Genomic DNA, 12,911 nt, shown 5'->3' with positions numbered 1-12,911 from the left:
CTTCGTCTTGTCCTCACCGTCTGCGAACACCAGGGAGTTGTAGATGTGGATGGCGTGTTGCCCCGCCGTGGAGAGGAGGAGGGCGATTTTCCTGGTGTCCGATGCATTCTCCCTTTCTGTGGCTTCTAGGAAGAACTGGAAGCGCTGTTTAAACAGCTTCCAGTTTGCGCCAAGATTTCCAGCGATTCGGAGCGTCTGCGGCGGGCTGGTGTCCATGGCGCAGGATGGTGGATCCCTGAAGATGTGCAGGTAGGTCTCACAGTTGCTGGGTTCCAATCCTGGTACTATGTCGTGTTGGGTGTTCCGCTATACAGATGAACCAACACGGTTGCAGATGGTACAACTCTGTTTTATTACTATCAATAACAACATCTGTAATCTTATGACTGTGGTTCGTTCTTAACCCTTTAACCTGTGGACCCAGCCCTAACACTATCTTAGAGAGGCACTCAGAACATGGTGTATGTCTGAGTGGCTTGCTGTGAGCTCTGTGCTCTGAGCTGTCTCCTGCTGGAATGAGCGGGAACTGTGGTGTTCCCCGTTTTATAGTGCGTGTGCTCTTGCTTGTGATTGGCTGTGATGTTGCGTGTGTGTTGATTGGTCCGTTGATCTGTCCATCAGTGTGTATGTGTGTTTGCACCATGATGTTTATCTGAATATCATGACAGGAGGGACAGAGCAGGGCTGGGGGGCAGAGCCAGGTTTGGGAGACGGGACGGACAGAGAAGGGCTGGGGGGGGGGGGTGAAAGAGAGACAGAGAGCAGCTGCAGGGGGGGGGGGGGGAGAGAAAAACAGAGCCGGGCTGGGGGAGGGGCAGAGCCGGGTTTTGAGGTTTTTTTTTTGGGGGGGGGAGGAGACGAGACGATGAAGGGGGACGACAGAGCAGGGCGAGGGGGACAGAGCCGGGTTTTGAGGTGGGGGGAACAGAGCAGGGTTGGGGAGGGCGGGGGAGGGGGGGGAAACAGAGCCGGGCTGGGAAAGGGGCTGAGCCGTGACCCGGCGGACACTGACCCGGCCAAGACCCGGCGGACACTGACCCGGCCGTGGCCCCGCGGACACTGACCCGGCCGTGGCCCCGCGGACTCGGGGACACAGGACCCTGGCCCCGCGGACACGGGACCCCGGCCCCGCGGACACGGGACCCCGGCCCCGCGGACACGGGACCCCGGCCCCGCGGACACGGACCCTGGCCCCGCGGACACGGACCCTGGCCCCGCGGACACGGGACCCCGGCCCCGCGGACACGGGACCCCGGCCCCGCGGACACGGACCCTGGCCCCGCAGACACGGACACTCGCACCCTCCTTTCAAGATGAGCACAGTTGACGAGAGGTGTTGCTGTTTATCTGGTTATGAACATGGCGGTCAATGTTGTCACCTTCCTTAATCCTAATTATGTTTATTTTAGAGTCGCCAGGTATCTCTCGATACCGCCACAAGTTTCAAACCCAAATACTGATCAAAGAGCCAATACACCAGTTAGTTCGTTCAAAGTCAATACTATTTATTTACACACACAGTAAGATCTACTCATGCACAACAATACTACAAACTAAACTATCTCTATCGCTAACGCCTATACTTAACTTTGGGTGTCCACTTAGTCAGAGGAACAATGGCCGTTGTTCGGATCGTAGGCTGTTGGGTTCGAAGAGATACAGAACAGCTAAGGTCGTCCGTCTGGTAGCGAGCGTTGACCTTGAACTTATTTGCTTCTGGTGATGCTGGTGGACGGGTCTCTCCGCTTTGAGAGCCAAATCCAAGAGAGCGAATCTCTCGTGGGGGGTTCCTTCTTATACTTGGAAGGGCTTCGCGCGCTTTTAGGCGGGCCTTAAACTTGGTTCCGACCCCGGGGATCACTGTTATCGATCTTGACCAATAAAGGGGTGGGTGCCCTGATGCCTGGGCGTGTCTCAGGTGGCCGTTGGCCTGGCTTTGTTTGTGCTTTTCGGTTGGGGAACTGGCGCCGGGGTGTCTGCAATAGTATCGGTTACCTGAGTGTCATTCCTTTGTTTCCCGGAGATGGGCCTTCAATATGCTCATTGACCCATAGTTTCAATTCAGTCTGGGAGCTGTTTCCCAAATATACATTCAGGCTCTGTGCCTGCTTGTTTTCTAGCATTGTCCACAGTTCCCTACATGCTTTGCGAGCGTCCATTTCGTATTCTGGAAGTGGCCATCCCAGATGGCTACACTGGTTTGTGTCGGAAGGCCGGAGGCTGGAGCCGTGTTTGCTGGACAGCTGTCACCAGGCGGTAAGGGGGAGCGGGCCCGGCATTTACAACTTGCACAAACTGTTCACCCAAGTCAAACTAGAAAGAAAATTCTTCAGCATTCCTTTATTTTATTTCAATTCAGCAAAAGATTTCAGCAACATGTCATATGGAAACAGAAAGTGGAAAAAAGGATGTGGTGAGTTTATCAATTGCAAATCCTACCAGCTCCTGTTAGGTGATGGGAGCCTCTCCCCAGTGCTTGCAGGGCTTGGAGTGGAGTGGCCACTCTCTGATGGTGAGTATTTTATACTCTCGGGAGTTCACCATGAACAACACAAGAGCAGTAATGGCACAAACCAATCTGCAGCAAATGGAATGGGACCTTCATTCGGAATCTTCAATCAACTTGAAACCAAATGATTTGGGGGGTGTCTTCCCTCCATTTTACAACAGATTCAACAGAAACAAAACCAGAAAATACTGGACAATCGCCACAGGTTTGACAGCATCTGTGGAGGGAGAAAGAAGAGAGCTAACGTAGAGTCTGGAGAGATTTGCAACTACAGACCAGCCCGAGGACTGCTACGCCGCAGACTTCAAATCTTGAATCGACTGAAGGGGAGGGGGACCCTGGTTCCCTAAACAATGAACAAAATTCACATTCTTATAACAGAAAAACCTCGAGTACGTTAAGTTTCTTAAAATGCTTTGACATTTCACAGAACAGCGAAAAGACAGAAGCTCCCTTCCCCATCAAAATTTGTTTGCTGGAATGAAACAATGTCAAACCAACTGTGGGGGAACATCACTACAGTCCGTCAACGTGAGGATAAATACAAATATATCCAGAAGTGAACCAGATTCCTCATGCTCCACTGCTATCTTCAATAGTCGCACCTCCCAATGTGAAAATTCAAACCCATTGCTCACTTGAATATAGTTTGCTCTGCCCATTGACGGTAAAGCACAAGGCATGTTCTCCCCCAGTAATCCAGTCCAAGTAGCTATTATTTTATCTCAGGAGCTGCTTTATGAAGTTTACATTTTATTGTTACATTTCAGATGAGCCCCAATCCTCAGGTGAAATAAATTCTGCTTGTTAATTCCTCCTGGCCACAGACACTGAAGACAAACATTGTCAAGCTCAGGGGAAATGCAGAACGGTTCTGGGAGCACCCCAACCCCATGGCCACTGTGCTTATCATAGAATTTACAGTGCAGAAGGAGGCCATTCAGCCCATCGAGTCTGCACCGGCCCCTGGAAAGAGCACCCCACACTTCCACCCAAGCCCCGCAACCCAGCAACCCCCCACCCCCAACCATTTTTTGGACACCCAAGGGCAATGCAGCCAGGCCGATCCACCCAACAGTGCTTCCTGCACTGCGGCGATTAGTCTTTCCCCAGCTCGCGGGCCCGCTTTGTTGCAGCTTCGACAGCATTCATTACAGTGCAGCGCAGGTTTCCCTTCTCCAGCTCATACAGGCCGTGGATGGTTGTCCCTCCTGGTGTGCAGACATCATTCTTCAGTTTTCCTGGGTGTTCCCCTGTCTCCAAGATCATTTTCGCAGCTCCCTAAGGAAAAGATACATGAAAAATTAAACTATATCTATCTCTCTCTCTGAAATGAAATGAAAATCGCTTATTGTCACAAGTAGGCTTCAAATGAAGTTACTGTGAAAAGCCCCTCGCTCGCTCTCTGCCTCTCTCGCTCTCTGCCTCTCTCGCTCTCTGCCTCTCTCGCTCTCTGCCTCTCTCGCTCTCTGCCTCTCTCGCTCTCTGCCTCTCTCGCTCTCTGCCTCTCTCGCTCTCTGCCTCTCTCGCTCTGCGTCTCGGCACGTTGGCGTCTCACAGATTTTCCCTCTCTGTTCTGATGGAGAGCCAAACAGACTCGAAGCTTTAACTCTCCCTACAGATGCTGCCAGACCTGCTGAGTTTTTGCAGCATTTTCGGTTTGTCTCTCTCGTCTGCAGCAAGGAGGGATTGTCTCTCTCAGCACTCCCTAGGGGTGTCCCTTTCCCTCTCGGCCCCCCGTCAGCTCTACAGTATTTTGCAGCTCCAAGCCGATACGTTTATCGACATTTTGTTTCTCCCTTCAGGTTTTCTCCCCTCCTTTCCAAAAGTTACAAACTCAAATTGGGGTAAAGTAAAGTCTCCACAGTGCCAGACAACTCACTCACTTCACATACCTTCTGCTGCCCCACCCAGCTGGACACTCTTTCTATGCAAGTCTGAAAGGTGAGTGATATTGGACTGCAGGGGCATCACAGTTTAAACCCCTTTCTGTCCTCCCAAGCTAAGGGGAATTGCATTTTGATCCGGAGCAACCGATATTCCATCCAAACCAAGGACCATTGAGACTATTGTAGCACCCGACCAGCGAGATCAAGTAACTCTGTACAGACTAATAACTGAACCCAGGCTGCTATCTTGTTTATGTAAGTCATAGCAAGCTATGAATATACTCACTAACTTGAGGGAGAAGTCAACTCAACTTCAAAAATGACTAAAGATGTCTCACCTACCAGCAGCGTGTGTGCTACAAGTTTCTTTGACAAGTCATATGGCATTCCCATTTTGACACCTCCCTCTGCCAGAGCTTCAGCAAACAGATAAACCTATGGAACGAGAAAGAGGAAACTTGCATGAACATAGCACCTTTTACAACCTCATATCCATAAGACCATAAGACATAGGAGCGGAAGGCCATTCGGCCCATCGAGTCCACTCCACCATTCAATCATGGCTGATTTCAACTCCATTTACCCGCTCTCTCTCCATAGCCCTCAATTCTTCGAGAAATCAAGAATTTATCAACTTCTGTCTTAAAGACACTCAACGTCCCGGCCTCCACCGCCCTCTGTGGCAATGAATTCCACAGACCCACCACTCTCTGGCTGAAGAAATTTCTCCTCATCTCTGTTCTAAAGTGACTCCCTTTTATCCTAAGGCTGTGCCCCCGGGTCCTAGTCTCCCCTGCTAATGGAAACAACTTCCCTACGTCCACCCTATCTAAGCCATTCATTATCTTGTAAGTTTCTATTAGATCTCCCCTCAACCTCCTAAACTCCAATGAATATAATCCCAGGATCCTCAGACGTTCATCGTATGTTAGGCCTACCACTCCTGGGATCATCCGTGTGAATCTCCGCTGGACCCGCTCCAGTGCCAGTATGTCCTTCCTGAGGTGGGGGGCCCAAAATTGCTCACAGTATTCTAAATGGGGCCTAACTAATGCTTTATAAAGCTTCAGAAGTACATCCCTGCTTTTATATTCCAAGCCTCTTGAGATGAATGACAACATTGCATTTGCTTTCTTAATTACGGACTCAACCTGCACGTTTACCTTTAGAGAATCCTGGACTAGGACTCCCAAGTCCCATTGCACTTCACCATTATGAATTTTGTCACCGTTTAGAAAATAGTCCATGCCTCTATTCTTTTTTCCAAAGTGCAAGACCTCGCACTTGCCCACGTTGAATTTCATCAACCATTTCTTGGGCCACTCTCCTAAACTGTCTAAATCTTTCTGCAGCCTCCCCACCTCCTCCATACTACCTGCCCCTCCACCTATCTTTGTATCATCGGCAAATTTAGCCAGAATGCCCCCAGTCCCGTCATCTAGATCGTTAATATATAAAGAGAACAGCTGTGGCCCCAACACTGAACCCTGCGGGACACCACTCGTCACCGGTTGCCATTCCGAAAAAGAACCTTTTATCCCAACTCTCGGCCTTCTGCTTGACAGCCAATCGTCAATCCATGTTAGTACCTTGCCTCGAATACCATGGGCCCTTATTTTACTCAGCAGTCTCCCGTGAGGCACCTTATCAAAGGCCTTTTGGAAGTCAAGATAGATAACATCCATTGGCTCTCCTTGGTCTAACCTATTTGTTATCTCTTCAAAGAACTCTAACAGGTTTGTCAGGCACGACCTCCCCTTACTAAATCCATGCTGACTTGTCCTAATCCAACCCTGCACTTCCAATTGTTCTTTACAGCCAATGAAGTCACAACCACAAGAGTCCCAGAGGACCACAGGCTGTTCTCCCCTTTGAGAGAGAGCTGACCGGTGGTGGTTTAACCCGAGGGCCACCACACCTCAGGCGAAGGACCAGGTTGAGAAGGTGGGGCCTTCATGGTAACCTCAGCAGGTGCGGGAATTGAACCCACGCTGTTGCCGTCACTCTGCACCAGCTATCCAGCCAGCACACTGGGCTAAATCGCTGGCTTTGAAAGCAGACCAAGGCAGGCCAGCAGCACGGTTCAATTCCCATACCAGCCGCCCCGAACAGGCGCCGGAATGTGGCGACTAGGTGCTTTTCACAGTAACTTCATTGAAGCCTACTTGTGACAATAAGCGATTTTCATTTCATTTCATTTCAACTGAGGTAACCAACGTCCCAGCCAATGAAGTATTCTTAAGTACAATGAAATGCAAGGGCAGCACGGTGGCACAATGGTTAGCACTGCAGTCTCATGGCGCCGAGGTCCCAGGTTCGAATCCCGGCCCTGGGTCACTGTCCATGTGGAGTTTGCACATTCTCCCCGTGTTTGCATGGGTTTCGCCCTCACAAAGCAAAGATGTGCAGGGTAGGTGCATTGGACACGCTAAATCGCCCCTTGATTGGAAAAAATGAATTGGGTACTCTAAATTTCAAAAAATTAGAAATAAAAGTATAATGTAATGCAGGAATTGCAACAGCCAATTTGTGCACAGCAAGCTCCCACAAACAGCAATGTGATAAATGACCAGATAATCTTTTTTTTGGTGAAGATGTTGGTCAGAGGATAAATATCTGCCAGGTATCTGTTGGGAGCTCCCCTGCTCTCTGTTGAAATTGCGCTCCTGTCATAAGGAAGGGAGGAAAGAAATCGCTTGCGGTTAGCTCTACCAAATAGCTGGCATAGGCGCACTGGGCCGAATGGCCCTCTCCTGTCCTCCTCATTTCATAGTTCCATTTCCCGATTACCATCCAAGCTCATTCAGATTGAAGTGATTTGGCTTTGCTGTGACGCTTCCTGAAGTTGAATTACTGGCACTCATTTTTAATACCAGAGGACATCCAGTCCTCTAGCAAAGGCTCAACAGTTTAAGGAGATGAGAAGCCCGAGTCATTGAGATTTTACAGCATGAAAGAAGCCTCCTCAGCCTTCTCTGCTCTAAGGAAAACTACGCCAGCCTAACCAGTCTCTCTCTCTTATCCTTTGCAGTGACCAGGCAATGTCACATCAGCTGCTGTGTTTAGCTGCAGCCCATTGAGGAGTACAAAAACAGATGTATTCCCTTGTCTGCAATAATACCTACATATGCCACTCCGCTCCCACTGATCCCAGTGTGGATGTCGATGTAAGATTCCGGAGTTTCTTCACACAGTCCACAGGCAGCTAGAAGGCTTTTGAGGAAAGCGGCTTCCTGAGTGCCAGCGTTGCTTCCACGGCAGAACACCATTGAACCTTGCTGCACCGTGCACGGGAGGTTTGGCATCATTCGCAACACCTTGGTCCCAGCAGGCAGGAACTGAGAAGAGAGTCACAGGTCAGAGTATGAGAATTACTGCAAGCAAACAAAACGGGTTAAAGGGACATGGGGGACAGGTCAGGAGGGAGGTGGATTTGAGACCAGGAAGAGATCAGCCATCATCTGATTGAATGGCGGAGCAGTCTCGAAGGGCTGAATTGCCGACTTCTGCACCTAATTCCTATGGATGTAAAGTCATTACACACAGGAGGATGCCATTCAGCCCATTGAGTCCATGCCCTTTGTTAAAATATATCCAAGATGGATGGATGGATTTGTTAATTGTCACGTGCACCGAGGTACAGTAAAAAGTATTTTTCTGCGAGCAGCCAAACAGATCATTTAGTACATGGAAAGAAAATTAAGGACAAAGAAAATACATAATAGGGCAACACATGGTCCGCAATGTAAAAACATAAGACACCGGCATCGGATGAAGCATACAGGAGGGAAATATTAATCAGGTCAGTCCATAAGAGGGCCGTTTAGGAGTCTGGTAACAGTGGGGAAGAAGCTGTTTTTGAGTCTGTTTGTGAGTGTTCTCAGACTTTTGTATCTGCTGTCCGATGGAAAAAGTTGGAAGAGTGAGTAAGCCGGGTGGGAGGGGTCTTTGATTGTGCTGCCTGCTTTATATTGATACGTGTATATTTTATGAAGCTATTGTACATTTGCAGTGCAGGGTGTTTATGGGAGTTTGTTTTCTTAGCAATGGAAGTTGAAGGGGTTGAGGTAATATGCTGGTTCTGCAGAGATCAGACGGATCTGTGATCAGGGTCTGTCTGTTCACAGTCAGGTTGATGACGGTGGTGGTGGAGTTGGGTCTGTAAGGCCAGTCAGGGTATTTATGGTCTCTCAGACTATTGTTGTCAAAAACAATGTAGGGACTTCCGGTTGCGGCGATGACCAGCTAAGCCGCACGTTTCGGCACCCCCCCGTCTCAACGGACTTTTGGGCTCTTATCGGGAGCCCCAACGGAAATTTTTTGCGACCAAACCCAGTGTGAGGTGACAAAGGAAGGAGTCCCCCCCGGGTGTGGATGGAAAGGAGCGGCAGTAGTGGCCAGATTGCGGAGGATCCTTTGGAGCAGCGGCAAAGAGAAGAGAAGGGAGAAGCAAGATGGCGGCCGAGGGAGCCCAGATGGTATGGGGCCCGGAACAACAGGAGTTCCTCCGCCGATGTGTGGAGGAGCTCAAGAAAGAGGTGCTGGCGCTGATGTTACTGGCAATCGAGGGACTAAAGGAAACACAAAAGGTCCAGGCGATGGAGCTCCGTGGAGTGAAGGCAAAGGCAGCCGAGAACGAAGACAAGATACAGGGCCTGGTGGTAAAAACGGAGACGCACGAGGCACTACACAAGAGGTGCATAGAAAGGCTGGAAGCCCTGGAGAACAGCGAGAGGAGGAAGAACCTACGGATTTTAGGTCTCCCCGAAGGACAGAGGGAGCTGATGGAGGGGCGTATGTGAGTACGATGCTCCATACTCTAATGGGAGCTGAGGCCCCAACGGGCCCCCTGGAAGTGGAGAGTGCGTACCAGGTCCTCGTGAGAAGACCAAAGGCAGGGGAAACACCAAGAGCAATAGTGGTGAAGTTCCATCGCTACAGGGACAGGGAGATGGTCCTGAGCTGGGCTAAGAAGACACGGAGTAGTAAGTGGGAGAACGCGGTGATACGAGTGTATCAAGACTGGAGTGTGGAGGTGGCGAGAAGGAGGGCGAGTTTCAACCGGGCCAAGGCGGTGCTCCATAGGAAGAAAGTCAAATTTGGGATGCTGCAAATGTAAAGTGGGGAGAGGGGAGGGCTAATGTATAACAATGTTGGACGGGGAATTTTTCTCCCCCCGATGGGGGGGGGGGAACATGAAGAAATGTGGGCGCCGGTGGAAAAGGGGACAGGGAAGGGGAATGAGGGAACTGCGCCACTAGGGGCGGGGCCGAGAGGAAGGCGCGGGTATTTTCCCGCGCTATGGAAACTATGGCGGAAAAAGGGCGCAGGAAGGAAGGGAGCCTCACACGCAGGGAGGTCAAAGGATGAACGGGGGAAGTCGAGGTCAGCCAGAGTTAGCTGACTTCCGGAAGCAATATGGGGGGAGTAATCAAACTAGAGGGGGATCGGGGGGGGGGGGGGGGGGGGGAGAATGGGGGGAAGGATTAACTGGGTTGCTGCTGCTGAGGGTAAGGGGGAGCTGATACGAGACAAGGTGGTCGGGATGGGAGGGCGCCGTCTGGGGGACAGACGGGTGCGTGAGACCTGGGTGAGGAGATGGGTTAAAAAAGGGGATGGCTAGTCGACGAGGGGTGGGGGGGTAAATGGCCCCCCCCAACCTGGCTGATCATGTGGAATGAGAGAGATTTAAATGGGCCGATTAAGTGTGCAAACACCCTTGCCCTCTTAAAGAGACTGAAGGCGGACGTAGTTATGCTCCAGGAGACGCACCTGAAGTTGGCGGATCAGGTTAGACTAAGGAAAGGATGGGTGGGACAGGTATTCCACTCAGGGTTGGACGCGAAAAACAGAGTGGTGGCAATACTGGTGGGGAAACGTGTATCGTTCGAGGCTAAGACCATAGTGGTGGATAGTGGGGGCAGGTATGTAATGGTGACTGGCAGATTGCAGGGTGAGGCGGTTGTGCTGGTGAACGTATATGCCCCGAACTGGGATGACGCGGGATTCATGAAGCAAATGCTGGGACGTATCCCGGACCTGGAGGTGGGAAACTTGTTAATGGGGTGGGGGGGGGACTTTAACACAGTGCTGGACCCAGGGCTGGACCGGTCCAGATCCAGGACCGGGAGAAGGCCGGCAGCGGCCAAGGTGCTTAAGGGATTCATGGAGCAAATGGGGGGAGTAGATCCGTGGAGATTCGCCAGACCGATGGGTAAAGAGTTTTCCTTTTTCTCCCACAACCACAAGGTATATTCCCGGATAGACTTTTTTGTTTTGGGAAGGGCACTGATCACGAAAGTGGCAGGAACGGAGTACTCGGCCATAGCCGTTTAAGATCACGCCCCGCATAACACCACTACTCGGGAAAGGAGGGAGAGAGAAAACAGGGAACTACAGGGAACTACAAGTCAGTTAGCCTAAAATCAGTTGTCAGTAATACACTAGAATCCATTATTAGGGAGTGGTTACAGAGCGGTTGGAAAGTCATAGTATAATGATAGTAAAATAGCTGCAAGTTTAGCTCAGTGGGCTAGACAGCTGGCCTGTGATGCAGAACAAGGCCAGCAGCGCGGGTTCAATTCCCGTACCAGCTGAGAATTCTGATTCTCCCTCTGTGTACCCGAACAGGTAACGGAATGTGGAGACTAGGGGCTTTTCAGAGTAACTTCATTGCAGTGTTAATGTAACACTGCCTACTTGTGACAATAAAAAAGGTTATTTATTTTAATCAGGCAAAGTTAACATAATGTAATTACAGGGAAATCATGTTGAACAAATCTATTCAGAGTTTTTTTTAAAGGATGTGTCTGGCTGTGTACGGAAACATGTAGACGCACTGTATTTGGATTTTGTTTTCAAATTTAAGAGTACCCAATTATTTTTTTTCCCAATTAAGGGGCAATTTAGCGTGTTACTGAGGGGAGTGTACCCTCTTTCTCCAACGCAAAATTAGTGTTTGTACCGTTTGGCCGTGTATATATTTTTTACTGTTTTAATAAAAAGATATGGTCAATCCGCCTCGAGTGGCGGCAGCTGCTCTCTCGGTCTCTGTCGCTGCTGCTCTTTCCAGTGCTGGTTGCTGCTGAATTGCCTGGAGGGAGAGAGGAGAGCAGGAAGGAAGGAAAAACACCAACAGGAAGGAGGCTGCAATAACAAGGTGGGAGTAAAGCCCCTTTGGGCGGTTTGTTTGCTGGCTCCCTCCCAGGCTGAGGGCCCGGTCCTGCCCAGTTCTCCCAACTGTCAGGCCTTCCTCGTTCCATCTGGTGAGCTTGTTCCGGGACGGGGAGAGAGAGTGATTGCTGGGCCCCTCCCGGGCTGAAGACCCCTTACACCAGCAGGGAGGAGATCGGTTCCATTGGGTGGTCGTTCCAGGGTAGCACAGACTGTATTTTGTTGAGCCCGACTTGGGCCGAAGATTTTTTTCAAACCAGCATCACTTCCCTCAGTGTGGTGACCCAGGGTGGGAGCACGGACTGTGTTTTTTGCTGGGCCCCCCCTTCTGGGCTGAAGATCCCCCACCCTCCAGCTTCACCCGTGGTCTCAGGAGTCTCTCATCTCAGGCACCATTCCATCTACGGTGCCCCACCCTCCTGTGTTGCTGACCTCCTCCAACAGGGCTCCTTGTTCTCTCTTCCCTTCCTTGCCTCACCCCCACGTATACCTTCCTATGGGGGGGGGGGTACGTCAGTCCACCTCGCTCTTCCCCTGACACCCCCATTCCCACCATCTATTTTGTCAATTAATTCCAGCGCGACCAAGCCCGCATTGGGGTGGGCGTGGCACTTGCCCTGTGGCCACTCCACCTACGGCAGTAGCGGGGCCGACCAGAGCCACCTATGCGGGGGTGGTAGCGTCCTCGGCCTCCACTACTCCCGCAGCCCCGCCACCTTTCCGGTTGCTGACCCGAAAGCTGAGCGTAAAGTGCTACGCTCACCCCACCGTCACCACAGAGGCGTGCGTTCGCGCGATGGCCGGGGCCGCCTGCCCCTCGGCCATTCTGGCCGCCTCGCGAATGTGCGGGAAAGTCATGTTCTTCCTGAGGGCCGTTCACCTCGACCTTGAAAAGGGGCTCGCAGTGGGCGGGACCTACGTGGCAGTGGACGCTCTTGAGGCCACCGCCGAGGGATATGCTCTCCAATGTCCCGCCCTGACTCCCTACGGGGCTCCTCCTCCCCCACCTCCAACTACTGGGGGAGGCTCGTTCTGAGGTAGCGGCGCTCCCTCTCGGCCTGAAGGGCGCCCCCCTCAGGCACATCTACGCCTTCCGGCGGCAGGCTTCCATCCACCTGGCCCGGGAGGGTGTATTAGAGGGGGGATTAGAGGTCTCCCATCTTCCCCCCCCCCCCCCCCAAACAGCACGGGCCAGGTCCAAGCGAGACCCCGGAGGGCTCGATCCGCCCAGCGCCATTTTGCACTCCAGAGGCGTTCCTTTTCGCAACGCCGGAGGGCTGTGGCGGCTCCCTGACCTCGGGGTTATTGGACGGTGGTGGCGAGGAGAGACCTCCCCCTCT

The 12,911-nt window shown here is 51.6% G+C and overlaps 1 protein-coding gene across 4 annotated transcripts in view; it reads right to left on the bottom strand.

Moving 5' to 3' along the window:
* Positions 1 to 2,314: 2,314 nt before the first annotated feature.
* The window catches only part of LOC140424719 (pyrroline-5-carboxylate reductase 3-like), a 38,246-nt gene continuing 27,649 nt past the window's right edge, over positions 2,315 to 12,911 (bottom strand). For 3 of the 4 annotated variants that reach the window (XM_072508035.1, XM_072508036.1, XM_072508038.1), the window contains exons 4-6: positions 7,524 to 7,736; positions 4,741 to 4,833; positions 2,315 to 3,790 (exon numbers count right to left, since the gene is read on the bottom strand). In XM_072508035.1, coding sequence (XP_072364136.1) covers positions 3,608 to 3,790; positions 4,741 to 4,833; positions 7,524 to 7,736 — 489 coding nt within the window. In that variant the 3' untranslated portion in view covers positions 2,315 to 3,607. The remainder of the gene's footprint in view (positions 3,791 to 4,740; positions 4,834 to 7,523; positions 7,737 to 12,911) is intronic. The other variant, XM_072508037.1, reaches the window with a different exon arrangement.

The sequence above is a fragment of the Scyliorhinus torazame genome, chromosome 6 (assembly GCF_047496885.1).
Source record: "Scyliorhinus torazame isolate Kashiwa2021f chromosome 6, sScyTor2.1, whole genome shotgun sequence".
Lineage (NCBI taxonomy): Eukaryota > Metazoa > Chordata > Chondrichthyes > Carcharhiniformes > Scyliorhinidae > Scyliorhinus > Scyliorhinus torazame.
Note: the sequence above shows the minus strand (reverse complement) of the source record. Positions and strands in the feature narration are given on the sequence as shown.